Source organism: Dromaius novaehollandiae, chromosome 27, assembly GCF_036370855.1.
Source record: "Dromaius novaehollandiae isolate bDroNov1 chromosome 27, bDroNov1.hap1, whole genome shotgun sequence".
In the NCBI taxonomy this organism is placed as follows: domain Eukaryota; kingdom Metazoa; phylum Chordata; class Aves; order Casuariiformes; family Dromaiidae; genus Dromaius; species Dromaius novaehollandiae.
In genome coordinates this window covers 3,631,464-3,656,002 of record NC_088124.1, presented here as the reverse complement: position 1 = coordinate 3,656,002, position 24,539 = coordinate 3,631,464, and the positions used below count along the sequence as shown (strand labels likewise).

Here is a 24,539-nt window from a genome sequence, read left to right as displayed (position 1 = left end):
GGGGTGGATGGATACAGACCTGGATGCATGGATGGGAGGAGAGAAAGGCCAATAGGTAGGTGGATGGATGGACGGACAATCGGATGGATGGAGGGATGGACAGATGGCTGCAGGGGTGAGGGCATATGGGGGTGGGCAGGTGAATACCCAAAGAGACAGATGAAGGGATGGATGGATTGATGGATGGGTGAGGGATGAGTTCTTACCTAGATGGACAGATGCGTGCCTGGATGCAGGGATGGGTGGAAGCGTAGGTCCATAGGTGGATGGATGGATGGATGAGGTCTGTAGACGGATGGATGGATGGATGGATGGGCAGATGCATACCTGCATGGTGGGGTGGAGGGATGCATGGAGGGATGGCTTGAGTGACGGATGGAGGGATGAGTGGATGGATGCAGGAATGGCTGGAGGGGTGATGGATGGATGGAGGGATGTGTAAGTGCACAGCCAGATGACAGACCCACAGATGCCCAGAGGGAGGGCTGGGGGGCTGCAGGGGGCTGGGGGCAGCACAGGGTGGGGGCACGGGGATGGCAGAGGGGGCTGCTGGGGCTCCCCCTCCCCGGCTGGTGGCTCCGGGTGATGGTGGTCCCGGTTCTGGGCGCTGCTGCAGTGCCGAGGGTGCTGGGAGGGTTTCCGCCCCACGGAAAGGGCCGCAAAGCCGGGCAGAGCCCCCGGGCAGTGGGGCAGAGGGGCCGCAGGGCCGCCCTGCGCAGGGGCCGCAGGCGTAATCCGCTTTGCCCGCGCGCGGGACCAGATGGCTCCACTAAGCAGGTCAGGCGCCAGCAGGGATTTCCCAGGACGGCTCCTTCCCGCCAGCAACACTGGAAGGAAACCCAGGAAACCGGAGGGAAGGCAGCCGGTGCGGGGCGAAGGGACCGCGGCACCAGCGCCTCTGAAGGGGCTTCTCACCATCCCCAGCACCTCGTGGCCTCTTGCCAGGGGCAGCACGAAGCGAACCCCCAGCCCCTGCGCCAGCTGCCGCGACCATCAGCATCGTCTCGCAGCGAAGTCCCCTTCCGCATCACGAGCGAGGTCTCCAAGCCGCTCGGTCCCTGCGCGATAACGGCACTAACACGGGGAGGGAGAGCTGACGCTGTCAGCACCCAAGTTGCAAAGCACACTGCTGTCCGCGTTGGAGAAGACAGACACTGCTTTTGGATCACTGAGCAGGGGCCATTGGCTCCATCGCAGCGCAGCACGGAGCCAGGCAATCCCGCGCCTTCGCGGCCGGGAGGCAGCAGCAGCTGGTGGAAAGCCTCCCCGGAGCACCAACACAGTGCCCCGAGGCCGTGAGATCCTCTTCTGAGCAAGCTGGAGCAGAAAAGGTGCTCGCAGCCCGCTGCATGAGATGGGAGATGCTACTCATTTGCACATTTCCTTCCTAAAATCCACGGTTGCCATGCGTGGTGCCATCACGGGCTGGGACACAAACTGCTAACTAAGGCAATACAAGCAGCAAACACAACCAATAATTAGTACTGGGAGAATTTGGGAGAAATGGCACCAGCAAAGCTAACCCCAACGAGGGCGGACACGGGAGATGACGGATGCTGGCTTTCTCCATAAAGGTGGTACCCAAAGACACCTACCAGCGGAAAGCAGAAGGCAACTCCCACACAAAGGGCTCCCAGTGAGGACTTCATAGGAGAAACAGGTCTGAGCAGCTTCTGTGAATTCGTACCACTTCTGCTCCCCAGTGCTCTTATTCAGGATGAGAAACATCTCAAGGAGGCTAAGCCATGCCTTAAAATTCACCCCGTTTTACCGCACCCCGCTCAGACAAGCCCTACTCGATTCCACCGATCGCGACGCCCCTTCAGTTTTCTCCTCCAGGCTGTGGACGTACCAAGCCACTTCAGAGAGAGCTGCCTCCTCCAGTGGCATTTTATGGCCCGTTCCCCCGAATGTGCGAAGTTCGGTATCTGGGTAAGAGCGTTAGGAAGGAGAGAGACCACACAGTGAGCAGAGCCGTGTGTGAAATACTGGCGTGTTTATTGGTTGGCACTAGATTACAGCCTACACTCTTGTCAAACTTGCATCCACAGGTTTTTTTTACTTTTTTTTTTACTTTTTACTTTTTTTTTTAAGACAGTGATGACCTCCCCCTTGCACACAACTCAAACAGAGGAAACACCTTCAAAAAGAAAGGAACTGCACTCTCAAATGCACCAGCCCCGATTGCCAGCCGCTGTAAATGAGCACAGCTTCCCAAGTGCCAGGCTGGCTCCCATCAGCTTAAGGTCTGGCTCAAAACACACTAAGACTCGCTTAGAAAGTGGGACGGGGTTTTGTAACGATACCGCAGCCGAACGCGGAGTGGAAAGAGAGCCCTCTGTTCTTTCTGAAACACTACAGATGAGAACACCAAACTTAGGCAGGTCTATACTAAACTTGCCAGCCCAGTCTAAACAGGAACAAAAGAGAACACCTGCATTATTCATAGGCTCAAGCTAGGACCTGATCCTTAAGGAAAAAAAGTCTTCTACTGAATGAATTTGACTTTGAACAAAGAGGTGCCGTAAGAAAGAACAAACCCAAGTCACTAAGAAAAACGATCAGCTGAAATGCTAGATCTCCAAAGTGCCCTTGAAGTTATAAAATGTTTCTGAAAACCATTTTTATTTAACGTGTCGCAAAAATGTTAACTTTACCCAAAGACTAGAAACACAAAGCATTGAGTTAGGAACAAAAAAATAAAATGAAACAGATTATGGGAATTGCATGTCCAAATCCATCTAAAATTCATGGAGAATTGAGCATGTAGCTTCCCAAGCTTCACTGAAAATCTCAGGCTTCTTTCAATTCCAATAGATTGGCAAGTTTGTTCTCTACATCAGTTTCTCCTCCTCTGAACTTATTTGACATTTCCATTTGGAAATGACAGCTGAACAGCAGCAGCACCATAGCCTCACGGATACATCCCCATCAAAAACATCAATTCATAACGTTGGCACGAAACCTCAGGTCAGCACTAACCACGCTCTGCTGCAGCGGGTGTGCACCACCACCCCGGTCCTGGATACTCGAGCGACTCAGAAATAATCTACAATGTTTAGAAAGCATTTCCCAGAGGGACGGCTCACGTTGGCAGTATCAGCTTGTTCTGCCAACCGCAGAAGAAACCAGCCGAAGAGGTAAGTGAAGGTCGGTACCTGGACTGGTATCACACAATCTTATCCTTGGTCACGAAGGTAAGTTCAAATGTACCATCTCATGCAGAGCCATATACAGACACCAGCGAATAAACAGAAAGACAGCGCACAGTCAAAGACCCATGGCTTTGATCTCGGAGGTATCGTGGTTAGATAAGGAATGGAAAAGCCTAAGACAGTTATGCTCAGACTTACTGACATCCAGCTTGGGCTGTTTGTGCAGTGATGTACCCTGGTCGTCTACTCAGTCTGGGACTCTGTGCCCTCAGCTTGGGTATCCCTCCCCAAAGCGTCACTCAGGGTGTTTACGAAAAGATTATGCAGAAAACACAAGGGTGATAGCTTCAAAAACTCCTGACTTAATAAATACAAAGTATGACATACAGGAAGTTTAGGATTTCCCAAGATCAGTTTCAGAGGCAATTCTAGATCCAATTTCTCAAGTATAACTCCAAAATTCTCACTTTCCCACAAAAGAAAAAAAAAAAAGAAAAAAACCCCATCAACTAGCACCAAAAAGAGATTTAAGAATCCCCTAAAATACATCTTTAATCCAGTTAACTGTTCTTTTCCACCCATCTACACCTCTTTCGTAATTATGTACAGACCTCATGACAATATACCCAATAAAACACTACACATATCTACACACCACCTCCCATCCCTGAAGCCACGAGCTCTCTCCAACCGTAACCAAATCCCTCCCAACGCTGAGAAAAGAAGAGGCACGATGCTCCGGTGAGGAGCGCGGCAGAATCCCGCCGGCGCAGCCGCTAGACGATGCTCTCACCGAGCAGGAAGGACGGAGCCAGGAGGGAAAGGCCGAGCCATTCAAAAGTGCCACCGCAGCGGTCAGTGCGTTATACAACGCTGTTAATGCAATTATCTTTATAAGAAAAGAGTTCCTCAAATACACTTTCTCACTCCGAAGTTCATTTCAGCGTGGCGGTCCAAGATGATGGAAAACACCCGGCGTGGGAAGCATCCTTCCGCCAGCACGTGCTGTGCAGTACCGAGTTGGGCATGAAATCTGCACGCTATCTTCACCCTAGAATAACTCTCAAGTTCCTGAAGCAATAACCTTAACATCTGCTACTAACCCAACCAAGCAGTCTGCACACAAACGTTTCGATCTCTCCTAATGCGTGCTATATACAGCCGCGATACTTGGGGCGTCCATCACCACTGCTGCGATTGCTGAACCTTTCGCTGCCTGCAGGGAGAGCAAACCTAACAGGTCCATTCTGCGGAAAGACCAGCTTCCAAACGTCCTACTTGCAATAGTAATCTGATCTGTTATATCTATTCCTGTCATTTTTAGCACAGTTACAGAGAGCTCAGCTTGGACCCGGGAAAAGCAGCAGCAGCAGTTACGCTTTCTGCAGGGTGTCGAAGTGCTCTGTCTGCACTAGCCGACTGTCTGCACCAGTTCTGGAGGCTCTGTCACAATTAACACGAGTCCACGCTAATTTAATTTTCCTGGTGCAAGTTTAGCTAGAGAGTCCAACACATTTTCAGCCCCAGCCCTCCTGAGAATCACCACCAGCCACAGTTTCCATCCAGGGAAAGTTAAATATTCAAACACATCTTTCACAAACTCCCGGATCACCCACATCCGACAAGAGCGGATGCTTTGCACAGGTGCAAACATTGCATCTGGCTGTCTGGAAAGCATAAAACACATCCATATGGTATAAAATCGTGTCTTTGAGAATGAGCAAGAACATTTAAAGTTGTCGAAACTGGAGGAGGTAAACGTTCAATCTGCGCAGCTTCAAACATTTTGCTCTTCTGAAGCAACCAGTGTGCTGCAAAATGGCGAGCAAATATTCTCTGCGTGGAAAACTTGAGGCAGAGGCCCAGCGCAAGTGCTAGAATTGGGAATGAAAGCGAAGATTCCTGACATTCCCTACCCACATTTTTAGCCACTGAATACTTTGTCTCTGCACAAGGGAAAAAGCAACATTCTAACACATTCCAGTCCCTTTCAATTTTTCAGTTAATAGAGTTTGCTTTAAGGCACATTCAAGATCACACTGAATCAAGCTGCCTTCTTGCTCGGCAGAAATCTTGCGGGAGGTGCATGCACTGCTCGTCTGTCTAGCTATGAGGGTTGATGTTAATATTTCAATTCCAGTTCCTTGCTAGACCTTGAAACAAAGGTTCTTCAGACCTGAAGATCCCCTCTCTTACCTTCTTCTACAGCAACTCGAACGCCGGCCATCAGTCCCTCGGCAGCAGGGTGTCTGGGTGCAGATTTCCACACCGGTCGCTGCTAAGCTCCCCGTGCAGGATCGCTGGAGTACATCCCCACCGCAGCGTGACGCTGCTACTTCACCGCCAGCATCACGCAACCTTTCGGGCTGTGCTGCACCACTTTGGAGAACGTGCCTGCAGTGCTAAGCTGCAGTCGAATCTACGTAAGAGGAAGGAACCAAGTTTCCAAAATGGAAGAAAAAGGAAAAAATTCCCAAAGGATGTCTTTTTAAAAAAATGCAAAAGGACAGCGCATGCAAACCCTCCTCTGTCTGTGCCACCTTCCGACCACAGACCAAGTCAAGAGATTTTATCTGAGGAGAGCCCTGACTGGGATTCATTTATTTGCAAATCTAACAGTTTCTTATAGTGTAACGTACAAAGAACAACTCAGTTAAATCATAGCATGTTTTCTATCAAGAACCACCAGACACTCCAAGTATTTCTTCCACCTTACCTTACCTCACTTACTACGAGCAAGGGATGGAGGGAATAAATAGCAAAACTTTAACAAGCCAGGTATACTCTCCCCCCCACCCCTAATCTGATTCAAGCAGCAGCTTTTAAAGACTCATTACGAAGTGTCCCTCTGTTAAAGCCCATACTTTAATCCCCTTATATTAGGTTTCAATTATAGTTATTGGTTAATGGCGTTTATCAGTAATATCAGTCTATTACTTCAGCTTTGTCTAATAGCATTAAATGTAAACAAGTTAGCTGACCACCAGCAACTTCCGATTTATCTTTTTTGCCAGAGGCAATGCAACTGCCTCACGCTTACTAAACAGCCTAATTCAGACACCCTTTTATAGATGCATCTCAGCACACTTCAGCTGTAAAACCACGCAGCGGCTACCTGCCTCCTTCCGCGAGCTCAGAGTCGTGAGAAAGCAGTATTTACCCTACCCGACGTGCGTGGCACAGCAACTGGTAAGCAGGATCGCTATCCATATTCTGCCTCTCTTTTAGTTACCACTGCATCAGTCCTAAAGAGTTTTTATAATTTAAAGTCTAATGCATTTTGAATTTGAAAAATTACCATGCCTTTACTTTACAAAGTCGGCAGTAGCTCAAAGCAATATTTGGCCAAACAATACACCTAGAAATGCGAATGTTTGGCATCTGCCTCTCTAAGAAGTTACTGCAGCTCTGAAGAAAACAGCAAGGGTTTTCTGAGCTCTGGCAGAGGAGCTTTGGCTAAGCAGTGAGACAGCACAAAACAGCTCTGCCAGCTCTGTTAAGAAGTAGAAATACTATGCAAAGATAAAGGAGGTACAAGCCACCCCTGGCTTTTTATAATACTGTGTTTCCCTCATCTCCAGTAAACTATTGTCTAAAAATAAACAATCCATCTTTGTAAAGAGACCAAAGACATCTTTGTGAAGAGACCAAAAGTGCTTTCTTGTTAGCAGCACTGAATGCCATTTTTCAGGAAGAAAGGAAAATACACCCTCATTTAACTCTTTTCGGGGCATCTCCAGGGAAAATCCATTACCTCCTGGGCCTGGCAGTGCCACAATCTCCAGTTTTGTCATAAATCGCATTACGCCTCTCATAACCAGTCACGAGCATTAGCATGTACAGTAGTGTGGCACATCTATTAAATAAAATGGAAAAGCTTCACTGAACAGAGAATGATACTTATTTTCAACTGAACTGGTTTTTGTCCTTTTAAAATGTGCTTTTGAAAAGCCCCCCTACGTGAGCCAAGTCAAATTTGCAACCAAAAACCATTTTACAGCAACAACTCCAAGACTCTCCTGTATTGTATAGTATCTACTGCACAAGACTTCTAAACTGATGTTATCCAATGCACAGAAATTGCTGTTCCACCATAGCTAAGCCACATTTGAGAGAGACTTCCTAGAGCTTGTATATAAAATTTCAGCTCCACTAAGTTTAATTACATTTGGCACTATACTGCAGAGGGGCTTTCACCTGCCTCTCGAGTTTTAAGTGTCAGCTAAAACCATCACAAAAGCATGGGATCTGACAAACGTGCTCGAGAAAAAAAAAATCAAAAAGCAGTAAAGGCATTAACACCCCAGGGGCATCTTCCTTTTTCTCCCATGTCACAGTCAACAGAATAGAGCAAATGCCGGTACAGCAGCCACGCAGCATCAGCTTAAACCACCAGCTAACACCGTACTGCCACAGCAGCAATGCAAGCCGGCCTGTCAAACCCCTCAGTGACAGAGGCCAGATTATTTTAGGTATTTTGAGGTTAAAAGGGACACAGTGCGCTTAGTGTGATTTAAGTGCTGAATGTGCTTCCCTTCTCCCATTACAGACTCAAACGCGTTTAAAAGCCCAGATGGCAGGATGCGGCTCCTCTGGACAAGGATTTCTAACTTTGACAACACCAGAGGAAGTGAATCACTGTTCAGAAGTGGAAACTGCTCAAAGAATTTCCCTAAAATAAGTAGCATGTCTCCCTATTCCTGTTACGTCACTACTGATCTTGCAACCCTGAGGTCCACACGTAGGTGCACAGAGAAATCTAGTACTCAAGTGTTTCAAGAGCCAGTAATTTCCCCCCTCCCTCTTTATAGGCAGACCTGCTCCTCAGTAGACCACCACCAAAGTGTCCTTGTACGTACAAGGAACACATGGACAGCTTGCTCTAAGAACTGATTTCAGAGAACTAAGACAATCACACCAAACCTGCAATTTTAGGGTGACAAACAAACTTGCTGCAAACTCAGGGGATTTCTAAACAAAGCATAGAAATTCCTCTATTTCAGTTAGAAAACACCCACGAATATGCCAGTGCCAAATGAGAGAGAAGCTATGGTGGAAGCCAAACACAGGACATTTGCCTTGATCGGAAAGCTGAAACACATCGTAATGCTCGATGTAAGGGGTCAGTCTAGACACTACATAGTTTGAGGTAAGAACTCCACAATTTCCAAAACCAGCTCAGTAGCACCAGTTTTAGCTGGAAGTCCAAGTCTAATCCTACAGGTGGTTTTAGTAGTTGGTCAATGACACTGGCCCTAAGCAGTGTAATGAAGCTGGCGCTGGTCTCCACTGCAAAACCCAACGAGCAGGCCACCTCTAAAACATTTTTGTCACGGTAGTTTGATTGTCGGTCCCAAACCAATTTAGGCATAATTTTGGATAAAATCGCTTAAACGGATAGGTCATGTAGCTGTATCAGTTATTACAGAACCACCTCAGATGCTGAGGAAGATGGGAACTCGTGCGGTGCAGGAGGAGATTTAGGAAGAACAGGAGCCGGGCCCGTTTGAAACACGCGTCTGTTGAATAAAGACTAGCTCTACCCCAGGAGCTACTTCCAGTTAAGAAGGCATAATATCAGCCACTCAATGTTACTGTGTTAACAGCATCAATTCATGCCACATTAAAACACTTTCTTGGCACAATTTATTTTTCTGACCCAAACAAATAAGCCATTAGCAAGTCATTAACAATATTCTACCCTAAATTGTCAGTTTAACAGCCCTGTAAAAACATTTTTAGTTTTAAAAACAAAAGTGTGCATGCTATTGATATTAAAACTGCAGTTACTCTTTCAGGAGTACCAGCTGTTTTGTTGCAAAGCATTTTCAACATACTAATCTGTACAGTAAAGACAAAAGAAACCTCAATTGAAGGCAGTAGATGGCTGTGTTAGGTGCCACTCACGGCTTGGTAACAGCGGACTGCATGAATTTCTTACACATTTCCAGATACAGAATTCAAGCCCTTTTGAGAGTTTGGTTCAGGCCGATCAGCACAGAGTAAGAAAGGACTGTACATTCGTCTCTAAGTTGAAGTGAACTGAACTGGTGTAATTTAGGCTCAATTCCAGATGCTCGGTTTCAAGCTACTGCTTGAATAATGCCTCTCAGCTTTTTCTTATGCATGGTTTTTCATGTTAGTGATCACTGGCACTGCTTTTGGCCTTGCTACTCCACACTGATGAAAGCAGGGAGAACAAGTAAAGGAACAGAATAGGATCTTAAAATGAACAGCTTCTTGCCAAACCGGCAAGGATACCATTCCCCCTAGTCCCAGGCTCCATGGATATTTCTATCAGATTTTCATATGTAAGCGCTTCTCGGGAAGAGAGAACACTCTGGAACAGTGAGTATTTATTAGAATATTTTTCGTTAAATAAAGAGAAAAAGAGTACTGCAGATTTAATTTCACATCTTGGCTATGCTCTGACAATGGAGATGTTACTGAATTCAGCAACTACCTCTTGTCCCAAGCCAGGGATTAATTAATGCCCCTCCCAAACGTGTACCTGTCCCAACCCACCCCCCAGCCCCAACCCTTCCCATTTTATTTCCCAACTAGACAACACTGTTGGCAAATCAAGACAGCATGAAACTTACATCAATAAAAACAACAAAAAGTGTGAAGTGTGCCAATGCATCAGGGGAACTACCCTACTCAACGGTGTACTTCTCCAGCTAGCATCTCTGCTCGGGAGTCAGTTGTACCTTTCACGGAGGGAGAGGTTAAACATTCGGAGCATGCTCCACGGTGCAATTGCAAGTGCTGCAGAACCACAGGACAAGAGATTGAACACCTGAATTTTTCCCCCAGGACTTCTTTTCAGGGACACACACAGTTATCCAACCAAGGGTTCGTGCAATAACACTCAGTAAGTACAATCCGATGCTTTAGCACAAATTACAATATCCAGTTCAGCACGGTATAAGGCATGTGGACAAGAAGAGACATCAGCAAAATGCAGCAGGATCAGCAGAACAGCATTGGTGATTGACGCTCCAGTTTGTCAGACTTTGACCCCACTCTGAATCCCTGATTCCTACCACATACAAGGAAATTCAGTTTCTACCATAGCGTATCTGAGGCTATTTATTTTTGGCCAAGTGATAAAGACCAATTCCTTTTGTTTCACTGTGATGTAAAAGCAGAAACATTGGCGGAAGCTGTAGGAGAAGCAACTGAGCAGCAGGGATGTCTGCAGGTGATCAAATCTCTGCCCTCAACTTCAAGTGTCACTGCGCTAAATTGGGAGATACTGAAAGGGGAGTAAACTGGCCCAGCCACTAGCACTGTCACAGAATGTGTATTTTTAAAAAACAGAACAAAAGGCAAAACAGATTAATTATGAACCCTTCTTTTCAGAAGCAGACCAGGATTAAAAAAATTCCTGCAAAATTAAAATGTTAGATTCTCCATCTAAAAAAAAGTTTATACATATGCGCTGAAAGTGACCAACACACAGGTCTGAACAGCACCTTACAGTACAGACTAAGACTTAAAGAGCTGATCTCACATTTGAAGTCTTTTAATTAAAAAAAAAAAAAAAAAGTGGCTATGGCTGGGATGACACGAACGGGACACTTCAGAACACAAGGCAGAGGCGAAACTGGCAGCCTCGCTCTCCAGGCCATGGAAGCGATGTAAGGGGAAAGGGGCACTTCATGCACAAAATGTATTTTACAAAATACATATCCAAAAAAGAAAAGGAAAAAAAAAAAGCTAACAAAAAATCCCACCTTGCACTAAATTGCAGCACTCTTAACACTTGCTCTGCCACAGGCTGCTGCCCATGCCTTGTTTGATAGAGGAGGCATGTGAAAAAGGGGAGGGGGGAGGGAAATCCACATTTCAGTCTATTTTTCAAAATTTCTCTCATAGGGACGTCTTCAGTCATCTGATGTCAGACACAGAGCTCTCAGAGTACGTCGTGGTCATGACGGGAGTGCCGTTGTTTGCCAAACAACCTTGCCTCAAGGTTTCAAAATATGAGGCCTGCACTGGTTTATGATACTGCAGAACTTTTATGGCATCTTCTATTTTAAACCATTCCCTTTTCCTTCCTGTGGGTAAAAAGAAAAATCAGTAGATGGAACAAAATGATGCTATCCTTAAGATGCTTAAGTTTGCTGTTGATTAGCTTTCAATCACTATTATGCGTACTAATGCTACATGATTAATTCCAGTCCACAACAAAGTGTCAGTTCAAAACAGCTAGGAAACGTTCTCTCAGCATGCTCTGATCTCACAGCAGTTTAAGGGCCACCTACTCCAAGTACCACACTGTTGGCTCCGCTATCCCCAGGACAGGTATCTATCATCAGAGCCTGACCACGATTTTTTTTTTTCCTTCTAGGAAAGCTGCAGTGGTGCGCCCTTTACTTGTTTTGAAGACCACCTTCACAACGATTCCAGCTCCCTGAGGAAGGGTAAGCCGACGTGCTTTGTCTGCATGGAACCAGCTAATGCTCGCAAGCACAAAGAGCTTACCAATATTGACAGAGTCCTCCCAGTCTTCCAACACTTCTGTGACGATAAGTACGTAAACATATGTTCTGTGTTTCCTGTCCCGATTCTAGAAGGCAAAGTGAAAAATGATGACAAAGCTGTCAAAGGGAAAAGGGGAGAAGGCACATGGGACATGGTTGCTTCACCATAATGTTACAGTACCTTACATGCAGTTTCCATCACATTACAATCAGTTCTTAGCTATTAAAAACTGTAGTGTTTTAAAAGAGAGGTCTGAAAGCATTAATAGGGATTACAACCAAAAAGTCTAGTTCCTGTTCTGTAAGGCAATATTTGGCAGATGGATATGTTTACAAACCAGTTCCTTAGCTGGAACAACCAAGAAACATTCTATTTCTTAAACTTTTTCTTCTATTTACGCACAACTCTAAACAGCTAAGTGAAATAACTGTGAGAAGAGCTAAAAATGCCTGGTACCTGTCAACTATGCATCTCACTAGTACTCACCATGTGTCACAGCACTCTTAATAGCTGGGCACACACACACGTCACCAGGTTGCAGGGTCCAGTTTGGCAACTGGTGATCAGAGGCGCTAAAAGAACAAAGGAGAGCCACTGCTCCCCACTTGGAGGGTGGCATTTTTTTTACAGCAAAAAAGGTATGAATGCACTAGAACATTCACTGTTACACTAGCTTATCACCAATAATTCCAACTGAAATGGAAACTGCAGATGACTAACATCACTGAAAAGATCAGCATACATTTTTATTTCAACATGGAGTTTTATCTTTTTTTTCAAACAAGTTACTAGTTTACTTCACAAATTGGGAAGTGATTTTTATTCCAAGATTACTTTTGCATCAAATTTTACAGTCTCAAACAACATCCAAAACTTACCTCAAAAATTCCCACTAGTCTTCCTAACGTCCCTTTCACTCCAGCCTATGAAAAGTGCAAAAAGAAAAACAGGCTTTTATAACAGTTTAGTACATATTTCCCTGTTTGTTGTACAGCAGCAGTTCCTGTAAAACAGGAAGCAAATGTTGTAATTCAGTTAATCTGAAAACAACAGTCACAAGAGAAAGTACACAACTGTCATGAGCTCTAACCATGCAGGCATTCCAGTCTTTTTTGTTTGTTTGTTTGTTTTAATATATTCAAACCATCTTGGATTCAGTCTAGAGGTAAAAAAACAATTTGACAAGTTACTAATTGCACATCAATATAGCCTGAATGACCAGAATCTCCTCTATAGGTTATTATAACCTGAACATGGATAAAGCTTGCTTTGGGGATTAGCAATTTTACTTCCTTAAAGTTACACTTTAAGAAAATAACTGTAAGGTATATGTAAGACATCCACTTATACCATCAAAGCAACATGACAGCTTCCAGATATTCCAGCAATGTCTTATATGTATTTGAAGCAAGCTAACTGAGGGTGAGCAAATACTTGGAAAAAATACAAGTATAAAATACTTCCAAAGCTGTTAAGCAGCCTGGATAACAGGAACAACACTATTGTTGATATGCCACAAAATGCAGATGCAAACTGGAAGAAGGCTTTTGAATCATATGCAGACACAAATCAAGAAGAGATGTGAGTAACAGTTTTGTCTTATATTTGAATACTACTCAGTAACTACCCACTTTATGTGATTTGATGTCACTTTTTATATCTCTACTCATCACTGTGGCTCAGTCACTTCCTCAAAGTGCCATTTCTCCCCTCTGTTCTCTGGTGCTTGCATCATGCATGAAAGGAAAGTGTCATCCCACTCTCCTCCCCCCAGATCCCTCCTTTTTTTCCAATAATTTTCTTTCCCTTCTTCTTACGATTGTAAATGCTTGGAGCTCAAGTGCTACAGACAAGACCAGATTTCACTCCATTACTTAATTGGTTTGAAACAACACACACAATCTGGCACACAACCCAGCCACATTAGGAAGGTAAATTCAGCTGCCATCTCTGGCAGCTGGAACATATCCCAAACAGTTCATGAAAATAGTGCCTCTACTCTTAGAGCCTAGATATATAGACCTGAGTATATGAGGATTTTTTTTTTTTTGGATGAGGGGAACTAAATGTTTAACAATAAGGCAAATTCTCTTTCCTGAGCAGCTGAGATCCCCTGTTTCCCGCTCGTGCAGCTACTAACCAGTCGCATGGTTTTAGAAAGGAACAAACTCTTAATAATTAAAAGATTTTACTGGTTAAGTTCCCAGCCTAGTAAATGAACACATACAGAGACCAATATAAGCCAGAGCACATATCACTATTGCTCCTATTAGTAAAACTGCCCCCAAAGGAGGGAGGGATGTGTAACTCACACTACTACAAGCATTCATAGAAATCTAATTCCTTCTGCAGCATGCTACCTGATCTCTGCTTCTAGGAAGGAGCTTTTCAACTGAAGTTTTTATGTTGTTTTTGGATGCAAAATTTATCGTCTCATCAGTATTTCTGACATTCCCTTAAACCTATAGGTGGGCCACTGACTATTAACCACAAGGCTATTTCTGGAGTCAAACAGCAATTCCGTGAAGGTCAATGTACGCATGTATGCGTACACTACCGCGACTAGGACAGATAAGTGATTCTGACCTTTGCAGATGAGTGATTTTACCTCATCCGCAAAACTGTTGCTGCTAACCTGGACTAATCTCTCTCAGAAGTGGACTGGAAGGCCAATATGTCAGAAGAATTTCATTCAAAGAACTCCTTCAACAATCTCAAATGGCTTTTTTTTTTTTTTTTTTTTTTTTTTTTTTTTTTAAGATAAGCAGCCATATCAATCTGTCATCAGTAACAGAGAGGAACACAAGGCTTCCACCATCACAATACACACACACACACATATATGTATATATAAAGGTGAAGTGTAATCAAATGCTCTAGGTAAAGAACTGTCTTAAACCAATTCTCTTCACTTGTTCCCAGAAAAGGAAAAGGTCACAGTATTCTGGCCAATACACTACTGTTCTCCTTACTTCCCTGCAAGGGCACTGACTCAAAAGACAGGGATCTTGTTACTATGGTTTAGCAAACTCTCCAACCTGACTAGAAACCAAGTAATTTATCTCCAAGCAACTGGTCAGCCTGGAAACTAAGCAAGAATACTGCACAGCCAACATCCCAAGAAGCTTATTCACAGCTCTAAAACTGTGGTTGAACCAGTAAAGGCAGGTGAGTAGCCCTTCCTTTTGTTCAGTCTCTGTCTGCAAACCAACATCCACCTCCTCCATTCTGCCTAGTCTTAGTCACTCAGAAAGGCACAAAGAGTGTACAAATACATTCTGGTTGGAAAACCATGTTGAATTATTGTTAAGCAATTCAAACAAGTGCTAAGGTTTTCTTCATATATGAATTTACTCTATACAGTGGTTATTGGATCATAAATTAATGGTTGGATTCAAGCAAACATCAGACTGAGTTCATAATGAAAATGAGAAACACTAAAGCCTTACCAAAGGCCATGAAGTATATCAACCGTTAAATCCTTGAGTCCATTAACTCTCCTACCCAATTTTACTCTCTAATGGATTTTAAAGACAACGTATTCTCCTACAGGACTTCCAATCTGGACTGCTGATTTGATAGTTACACCCAGATTTTTGATAAAGCACTTAATTTACACCCAAATAGAAAAGCAATAGTCTCTGTATAATAGTGACTTTCCGAAATGGAGCATGAGAAAGTGGAATTCACAGTTTTCCGTGAATTTCTAACATAAAGTTGCCCAATAAATCTGTGAAAAATATCTATAGTCATTATCATTAACAAAGACAGCTAGAAACTGACTCAGAAAACTGCCAAGCTCATCTTACATCAAATTCCTTCTTTCCTATGGGCCAACACCTCAGCACCTTCCCCAGTCATCTTCACTACAGGATAGCGAGCATTTTCTTGGAAAGTAAAAAGTACAGTCAGACTCATGCAGGACAGGAGCTGGACCTAAATCTTAATTTCCCCTACATGACTCAAAAGATTTTCTCGTCAGTAGCAAATGCATTGGCAATTCTCTGTCCTCATGGGCCGCAACAGTAAACTTCTGCCAGAAGCAGCACGATTTATTTGGGCACGTGTTTCCCCACCAGGCGTTAGAAGTACTGCACACGGAGTCTGTGCTGCGATCCTCAAAATACACACACGTCCTAGGAGGACACTGTTAAACCTATTAACAAGGGGTAGAAGAGCACCAGCAGCAACTGTTCTGTCTGCAGGTGTGAAAATAAAGCAAATCAATCAAATGACAGCATTAGTCTGTAAGAGGCATGCTCAGGTATAAAAGACAGGCAAGATATGCAAAAAGAGCTTCTTTTTCACTGCTCTGAGCATACGAGAGACCCAAATGAGTTTCCAGTGCTTAAGGTAGTCCTCACTGGGAGGAAAGATATACCTGGCAAGAGTATATTAATTTCAGCAATATCCAGCTGCCAAAAAACAGCGCGCACATCTTCAAATCGCTGCTGCATGCCCGGAGGGGTGGGATGGGCACTTAGGAACAAGGAACAAAAAAAATCTAGCGGAAATGAAGCTTTACTAGTTCTGCTGCTCATGGAACAACTTGTTTTAATAAAGAAAAATTACTGAAGACATCCAAGAACAGCAGGTTCAGGTTTCAAAGCTGAAAATAAGTTTGGGTCAGATGCAAAAAGCAGCCTGCAGCAACACCATCTGTTCCTAGGGACAGCTTTTATTTCCTTCCATCTGAGCTAAGGAAAATGTGGGTTGGAATTTCAGTTATTTCACTTTGCTCTATTAGGCTCAAAGCCTGCATCTACCATAGATTACTGCTGGGCAAGAGGACTGTGGTAAAACACCCAAATTTTGCTCCAATACCTGTACTCCTAAAGGTAGCAAGTCATACCAGTAAAGACTGCTAGCTTCGACAAGGTCTAGAGACATTAATTACAGACCTAGGAGGCAGATCTTCTTGCTACTTTTATTGTATGTCCCAAGGAGGGTTGTATCTATTTAACCAATTCTTTACTGCATTACAACTAATACAAGCATTTTTGAAAGAGGTGAAATATCATCACCACAGACTGAAGAACTTTCGGATGTTGCACTCATTTTTATAAAGTAGACCTATACAAGGTAATAGACAGCAGAGAACTTGGTCCAGTATTTGCACTGAATATTCCTAAATCTAGGAAGAGCTAAACACTGAATTATCTCAATCATTCATCCATGGTCCGTGCACTGGTATTTCAAAAATATATAGGTCTTCCCATTTTAGCACCAAAAGATATCAATGTCCATATTCTAAATCACTGTCAAAATACATGAAACAAAAGACAATTTATAAAGCCTACCTAAGAGCAAAAGTACAGTCTAGTCACTAGATCAAACTACTCTGACAATATGGACTATTTTTGATATTGGCATCAACTGCCTATTTGATCACAGATCAAGCACAATTTCTCTGCCTTCTAGTTCCCATGAAGAGAGCAAGACTAATACTCCCCTAATTTTAAAGAATTTGACATTTGCTAAGTATTTAAAGGTCAGGATGTGAAAGATGCTGCAAATGCAAAATGGATTCATGTTTAACAGACAAATGTGGAGGCTTTCTTCAAAGTCATTCTATAAGTTTAAATTAAAGCATCTATTTCTTCAATACATTCCTCACCAGTTGCTCACACCCATAAAAAAACCCCTTCTTATCCCTAACACAAAATTAATTTTGGGAAGAGAATGCAACAGCAAAAAGCCAAGAATGAAGAAGCAAAAACTATATGATCTTGGTACTAGTATTTACTGTTTCAGAAAGGCATATAATTTTTTCTAGAAAGTGAACCTTAGAATGTACCCGAGTTTGCAGCTACACAAGACTGACATCACTTCCAACAGTCTGTCAGAAGTAAGCAGCTTTATTCTATAAAGACTACTCTTACTCAGAGCTAGCATGCTTATCTACTGTCATTTTGCCTACAAAGACTGCCCAAGTCCTCAGTCACTTCAAATTTTATGCACACAATTGCAAGCATGACAAGTGTTGGTACCTGTCTACTTTAATACTTCTACTGGTACAGATTAATACAGATAAGGACTACCTCAAACTAGGACAAGGACTTTTAACTCAAACTGGGACAAAGGAATCACAGGTGTCACTCAGAATCAACATTTCATTTTCAGAACAGTCATTCTAAAATTTTGAAAACTAGGAAAAGGTGGAAGTCAGATTTCCTTACATAGCAATTATTCCAGTGATACCATGTATAAATGCAAACACACACGATGAAATTAACACAGTGAATGCAGAAGTTAAGAATCTCAGTTTAAGGAAGGATATTTTAAAGAGAAAATATACACCATGCAAAAGAACAAACTGCGAAAGAGAGCCTACTGTCATCTCCAAAGACCACAAGCAACTGAAAGTGCAATGAGCCCTTCCACCTCTTCCAACTAGCTCTGATTAAATGGAAAAGCTATACCAAAGTCAGTGAAAGAAAGGCCACAAGTATCTTCCATAGCTTTGATTAGCACAGAGACCATCATCCTTTTAGAATAAAAATTACTTTATGCCCATGGACATGGAGGAAATCTGATTTTCTCTCTCTCTCAAAACTCGCAGCAGAATCTACCTGCTCATCTAACCTGTTGTCTCCTTGTGACTGACAGACATCTGTGCTAGGAGAAGAGCAAAGACCAAATCTACTCAGAAAGCAGCTCTTCTTATTGCCCACATATCATGGTCTCAGCTACAACCTATCAGAAAAAGCCTAAACTCCTCTGAAAGGATGAACAAGGATTAACTGTAGAATTCTAAGTTCCAGCTAGCATAGGCTAGTACACACCAGTTGCCCAGCGAGCCACCTCTTAAAAAACTACCCCTGCCAAATCAATAACCCAAGCTGGGAAACTGGGCACACAAGTCCCTTACAGCATTGCAACCAGAATATGACACGCACTAACCTCCTGCACACGCATTCCCAAGCAACATTTTAACAGTGAACAGCTCACTGAGCCTAAGACAGAGTTGATATATGTTATAATTTTGTGTAAGTATCATAAGCAACATACTGGAAAACAAATGTATCTGAGGAAGGTCTTACGTGCCCCAAAGCTGGCATGTGTTTTCCACCTGTGTCAGCTAGTCTGATCATTAGCCGCAGAAGTGCTCAAGTAATTTTATACACATGACAAGCTGCTCCTCTGCAGACCACTTTCAGAAAAGCCCTTATGTTAACAGCATTTGATAGCTCAATTTTGTTCTCTGACTCTGCGTGCACATCAGAGACTATTGGGTATCGTAGAGGTTAGCAGTTCTGGTAATCCTGCCGCTTTTGCGGCTCTCGATGTTTGCTGTTTGTCGAGCAGCATTCAAGCAGATAGGTACTTCGCTGGGAATGGCTCGACCCTGCCAGGCTGCCACGGTTTGAATTACATTCCCGTTCGGCACCAGTCCACGTGAGCGAGGGAACACCAGCTGAGTGAGAGGGGATTATCTCAGCCAGCCCAAACCAGTTTCTTCGCTGCAGACCGAGTCCATGCCAAGACTTCCTTTCAACCACTGAGCTGTCATGGAAAGAGAGCAACTCTTCCAAGGCTCTGAGCTGCCTGAGAAAGGGAGGGTCGATGCAGATTTATTTTAAGGATTTGAAAGGCGAAGCCATGGATCTCCTGAATGAACCTCTGACTTCGATATCAAATAACTTAATTATTAGGAAGGATTTGGTTGTAAAGCAGGACTCTGCAACTGAAAATATTTCTATTGTTCTGGTTAAACTCGCTTTTTCTGGTAAAGTATTTTGAAAGATTGCTGAGTTATTAAAAAAGCAGGAGCTGTATTACAAGTTGGAAACAAGATTTGAAAGCAGCAATCTCCAGTACTGGAAGGACCCAAAGTGACTTAAAAATAAACTTTGATTTTATGTCTTTGGTATCTTTCCAGAAAAGCTGCTAGATTATGAAAACATCTAAAGAGAAACACATGACACACGATCTGCCACATAAGATTAGTCCAGAGGCCCCGACGTCCAACATTTTGTTAGACAGCAGGTACTTTCAAGTACTTCAGGGAAAAGCTACATATACAAGACACAGGGAAAAGCTACATATACAAGACAAATAAAGCAAGTACTGGGGAAGCTTCCTCCCAATTCCCATCAATTAGCTCTTGATTTTTGTTCTTTAGGACATAGATTTATAACCCTCATGAAAGCATTTTTAATCCTGTCTTATACAACTGTGAACCTACCATTGTGAACGACCATTTAATTGTTTCTGAATCCCAAGCACCTCTCCATTCCAATAATATTCAGAACTGAATTTTAAAGACATATTTTGCATAAGATACAGTCAACTTCCGTTTGCTGACTTTTAATTTCCTTAAAAAACAAAACAAACCCCCCACATCTTGCTCTTGCAACCTTGAGGAAAAAAAGGCCTTCTCCATGCAGTTCATAAATCTGTATGTTGCTGTTTGATCCCCTTTCTGAAACAGCTTCAAGTGTGTTTGGGGTGTGTGTGTGCGACTGAACACACAGGAACTGTTGCTTATGACAACTCTTATAGTCAATTTCTGGTATTCACGTAAAACCCAAAATGTGTAGTGGACCAACACGTATTGAGGTCCCTATTTCTGGAATGTCTTCAATGGCTAATAAGGAATATTTTCTATCTTCTACTCAATTATTAGCGCCACAAAAACACAGCTGTCTTCTGAAACTGTACTTTATAAAAACAAAATAAAATTGAGAGCATCACCACATGTATTGAAATTATTAGAGTTTAATTTTAACTGTCTTCAGTCAAAAGTATCAGTCGAGGAGAAGTTCATTCTGAATGAGAACCTCAATTACGTTCTTCTGCTGTCTTTATTTAGAACTCCAGTTTCCCTCCCACGTACAATGTGGATGTCACCAGCAACCCTACAGTTTTCTTCATTTTGCAGAAAACGAGGGAACACTGCAAATGCACAGAGCCTTGGCTAACAATCCCCAGCGCGGCTCCGGGAGCTCCTGCTCTTGCTGAACACTTACCTCTTCACAGACCTCTCGCACAGCAGCCATGTTGGGCTCCTCCTCCGGCTCCATGCCACCTCCGGGGACAATCCATCGGTCGGGATGACGACTACTGCTAACCAGCAGCACCTGCGGAGGGTAGAGCACAGCTGATGTATAAAGTCAAGGCAATAATTTCTTGCAGGGCCCCTCCTGAGGGCAGAAGTTCTCTTTGTATCTTGCACATCTCCAAACACAACTAATCCAACACGAGTCCTTGAAAATACTCCACATTTTCCACGACAATATTCCCGAGCCCTTTCCAGGCAGCTGTGCAAACTTCATTAGCAACTACACGGAAGCACTCCAATACTCCAAATTATTTCAACCATTACCTTCTCACTGCTCAGAATAAATTAAGCCTATGCATACCAAAACAACGATTTGCTATTCGATACAGCATTACAATAATTATACTGTAAAAGCACATTGCTGTAGTCAACACAGGCTTGACCCTTTGGGACACTACAACAACATAAGACTGCACAAAAGCTGCCCATACCTCCACCGCCTATAGAAGCAACTTGATTTAACTTTCTTGGTACCTTTTGCCTTATTTGCCTCTGCAGTTACATTAATAACGTATACAAGTCAGGTAATTGCCCACCAAATATTTAACTGTAATTATCTTAACAAAGATTTTCAGGCTGGGCGTTAACTTTCCCATCTGCTGCTTCTTATGTAGCAAGCACCAAAGAATTCAGTTCTGTGTCCAGTAGTTGCTTAGCTAGCTTCAGATTAGGTAGTCCAACGAGATGCATAAAAATTTGCTTGTCATTTTCTGGGAAAAAAGCTAATTCACATCTGCCTGCAATATATCCATAAGCAGAGATAGAAACTAAAAACTAACACTGTTTTTCAACTCTCTGAACAAAGCTGGTTCATTAGAGTCATCATGTTATACATCATCATTTCACTGGCACAAAGCTCACAGCCAAAGCAACTTGCTCCAGAAACTTTCCAACATACCAGTCCAATTAGGTTACAGGCCAGCTGTAACCGTTTCAATCAGGCATTTCAAAGTTAAACTGTACAAGACACTAAAATCCCAAGCTTTACTGTGTAAATGTTGATTTTCCAGTGGGATATTAAAAGATTTGCACTAATTATCAGGGGAAACCTACATACAGAATTCTAAATTAAGCTTCTGCAATGAAAGCAAGCTTAAGATTTCCAGAGTTTCCCCATTTTTCCCTTTTTGAAAATTCTTATCTATCAACCAACCACTCTGCAAAATTATTTCCCTTTCTGCTGTTCAAAATTGAAAGTTATGTAGACATTAACATGAAAGTACATTAAAACTTTAATGCAAACATTCAAAAGCAGCATAGTTAATATGGTCAGAATAACCTTAATAATATTCATCATGACTGTTTTAAAAATACACATGCTAATTTTGAACACAAAACTTGCACTATTTTCATTGCACACAAAAAGTAGAGGCACTAGTCTTTCATGGCACAAGGCGCAGACCTGGGAATGAAGAAAAACTCTCCTCAAGGGCCACCCAGACCATGCACAGAGAAAAAGGTGGTGGCCAACGGGCTAGAAATGCAGGGGCGAGGAGAGAGGGATAAGGTGCAACGCTCCACACAACAGCTCTCAAAACTAGGGGCAGAAACTGAAGAGGGGTCACAACAAACGTTTTGGCAACTGCTGGTCTAACCTTTCCTAAGTTTGGAATGAAACTCAATGTTCTCAAGTGTCAGCACTTCTCTAATCAGCAATTTTCTGGGTATCCTACCAATAAACATCTCAAAGCCTTCCTGCTTCAGTCAGTACCCACATTTCAAGTCTGCAGTGCATAAAGCACCATCATTTATTAGACAACCCCAAATCAACCCCCGAGTGCTACCCAATCTATTAAGGCAATCATAATGCACGCTAGAAATGAATTAAGCTGAATGGGCTACCTTAATTCTGCAGTTTCCTAATGGCAATGCTTAACTATCCGACCATTCTTGCGGCTTACGGAATAAAATGGAATAGCATTTACATTATAATAACATCCCATGGTATTTGGCCTTCTTCAAGGAGAAGACAAAATTCCTTCCCCAAAACACCCAATCCACATGAAACATGATCAGCAAACTCTGTCTAAATATGGAATGTAAACTTCAGACACTAGCCAGTGGTAGAGGGGTTTTAATGCCATCATCAGCAACCGCCTCTAGTTTTAAGTCAATATTTGGCCACTATAGGCTCAGCACACAATGCACTAAGCGGGCCTGTGTCATCTTATCAGTCTCTTTCCCTATTTTGTTACAGTACTTTTACTCCATCCTGATTCATTACCAGCACTGTATACAGAAGAGCTTGGATTGAAATTCCTAACTTCAGGTCAGCAGGTGATTCTGAGGACAAAGTCAAAAGAAAAGTAATGGATGTTACAAATACACATTTTCTTGTCAGGTAAGAAAGCATCATCTCTGCAGTTTCCAATTTCAATTCAGAGAGCCGGGGGGGGGGGGGGGGGGGGAGAAAAAGCAGCAGAAGCAGACCTTTGAATATCAGCAGAGCACACTACAAATCACTGAATCCTGTCACCTTCCACTTGTGGAAAAAAGATGTATCTGCTAACAGAATCACTGCACAAAGACCTTTAAATGAAAGATTAGCCGATGGTTCAGACCACGGCAACGCTTTAGCAACACACCAGCGTGAAACTTTTAGGTGTAAACAACAATTTTAGGCAATGCAAATAACTTCAGCAGTTCTGGCAGCTGAGAGTACTCTAAATAGAATTAGCATGAACAACCCTCTCTGGGAAGGAAAAACCTGTCATTCTCACACTTTCATGTAATCAGACTATTTCCTGTTTAATAAAAAGGAAATCCCATCAAGAGAGAGCAGGAAGCATGCCCTACAAGGTCATTCTTTTAAAACAACTTTAAACAGGATATTGCTACCAATGAGCTCTTACAAGACAAAGGGGCCTAGCTCAAAATGAGGGTGAGACATTGTATTCTAAAAACCAAACATCTGAAAACGTCTTGGGCCCCAATACATTCAAGACATGCAAAGGTATCAAGTAAAAAAGCCATTATAATCCAAGACTATATTTTCACAAGAAAAACATTATTCAAGTATTTTACAAACTGCCCAAAACCCAATAAAAGGAGATCTACTGAAAAATAACATCTCTCTGTAAATCATTAATATTTGGATACAGCAGTCATGCTGTTCCTCCCAAGATAAGAGCCTAAGAAATGCTCTCCTCAACAGAAACCTTTTCCCCTGACAGCTGGACGAGCAGATGTGAATTACCCGGCGAAGGGAAGATAGCAGGTGAATGGGGTTGGGGTCTTACAGAAGAGGGGTGCAGTAGTTTGTACTTCTGCCACCATGAAGTCAGAGTTCTTTCCAAAGACGAATTTTGACAGCAAACCCATGGCACAGCACAAGACTAACTTCCATCAAAAAGCCAAGACAGAGAATGACAACTATACCTTTTATTTTACAACCTAAAGATGGGAGCACAGTCCTGCAGACCCAGCCTGCATATTCTAACCCTCGACCAACACTTATCTTTCGTGCATTTTGAAAGCGGTAGTCAAGAAATTTGTATCACAAGGTAGTACTGTTTGGAAACTTCCTAATATTGCAAAACTTGTCTCTCTATTTCTGATAGGGACATGACAAAAGTGTTATTCAATTACTTAATTAGACTGAATATATCCAATATAACCAAAAGGTACAAAAGGAGGAGTACACTCTTTTAAAAGACCACCTAGTAGCACCTATGTCCTCAATAGCTAATATTTTACTCAAACTTTATTAGCATATTTTTAAATGAATGGTTTGGGGTATAAAGAGATTTAATCAAAACAGTCATAAAAAAATATACCAAAAGTGACTTTTCTCTCAAATCTGCTTAAAAGCAGAGAGAAAGGGACACAGA

General features: G+C 42.8%; 1 protein-coding gene across 1 annotated transcript in view; it reads right to left on the bottom strand.

Annotated features, from left to right (window-relative positions):
* Window positions 1–1,977: 1,977 nt before the first annotated feature.
* The window catches only part of RPS10 (ribosomal protein S10), a 40,530-nt gene continuing 17,968 nt past the window's right edge, over window positions 1,978–24,539 (bottom strand). The window contains exons 6-9 of the mRNA XM_064497959.1: window positions 20,618–20,728; window positions 12,524–12,568; window positions 11,646–11,730; window positions 1,978–11,218 (exon numbers count right to left, since the gene is read on the bottom strand). Coding sequence (XP_064354029.1) covers window positions 11,049–11,218; window positions 11,646–11,730; window positions 12,524–12,568; window positions 20,618–20,728 — 411 coding nt within the window. The 3' untranslated portion in view covers window positions 1,978–11,048. The remainder of the gene's footprint in view (window positions 11,219–11,645; window positions 11,731–12,523; window positions 12,569–20,617; window positions 20,729–24,539) is intronic.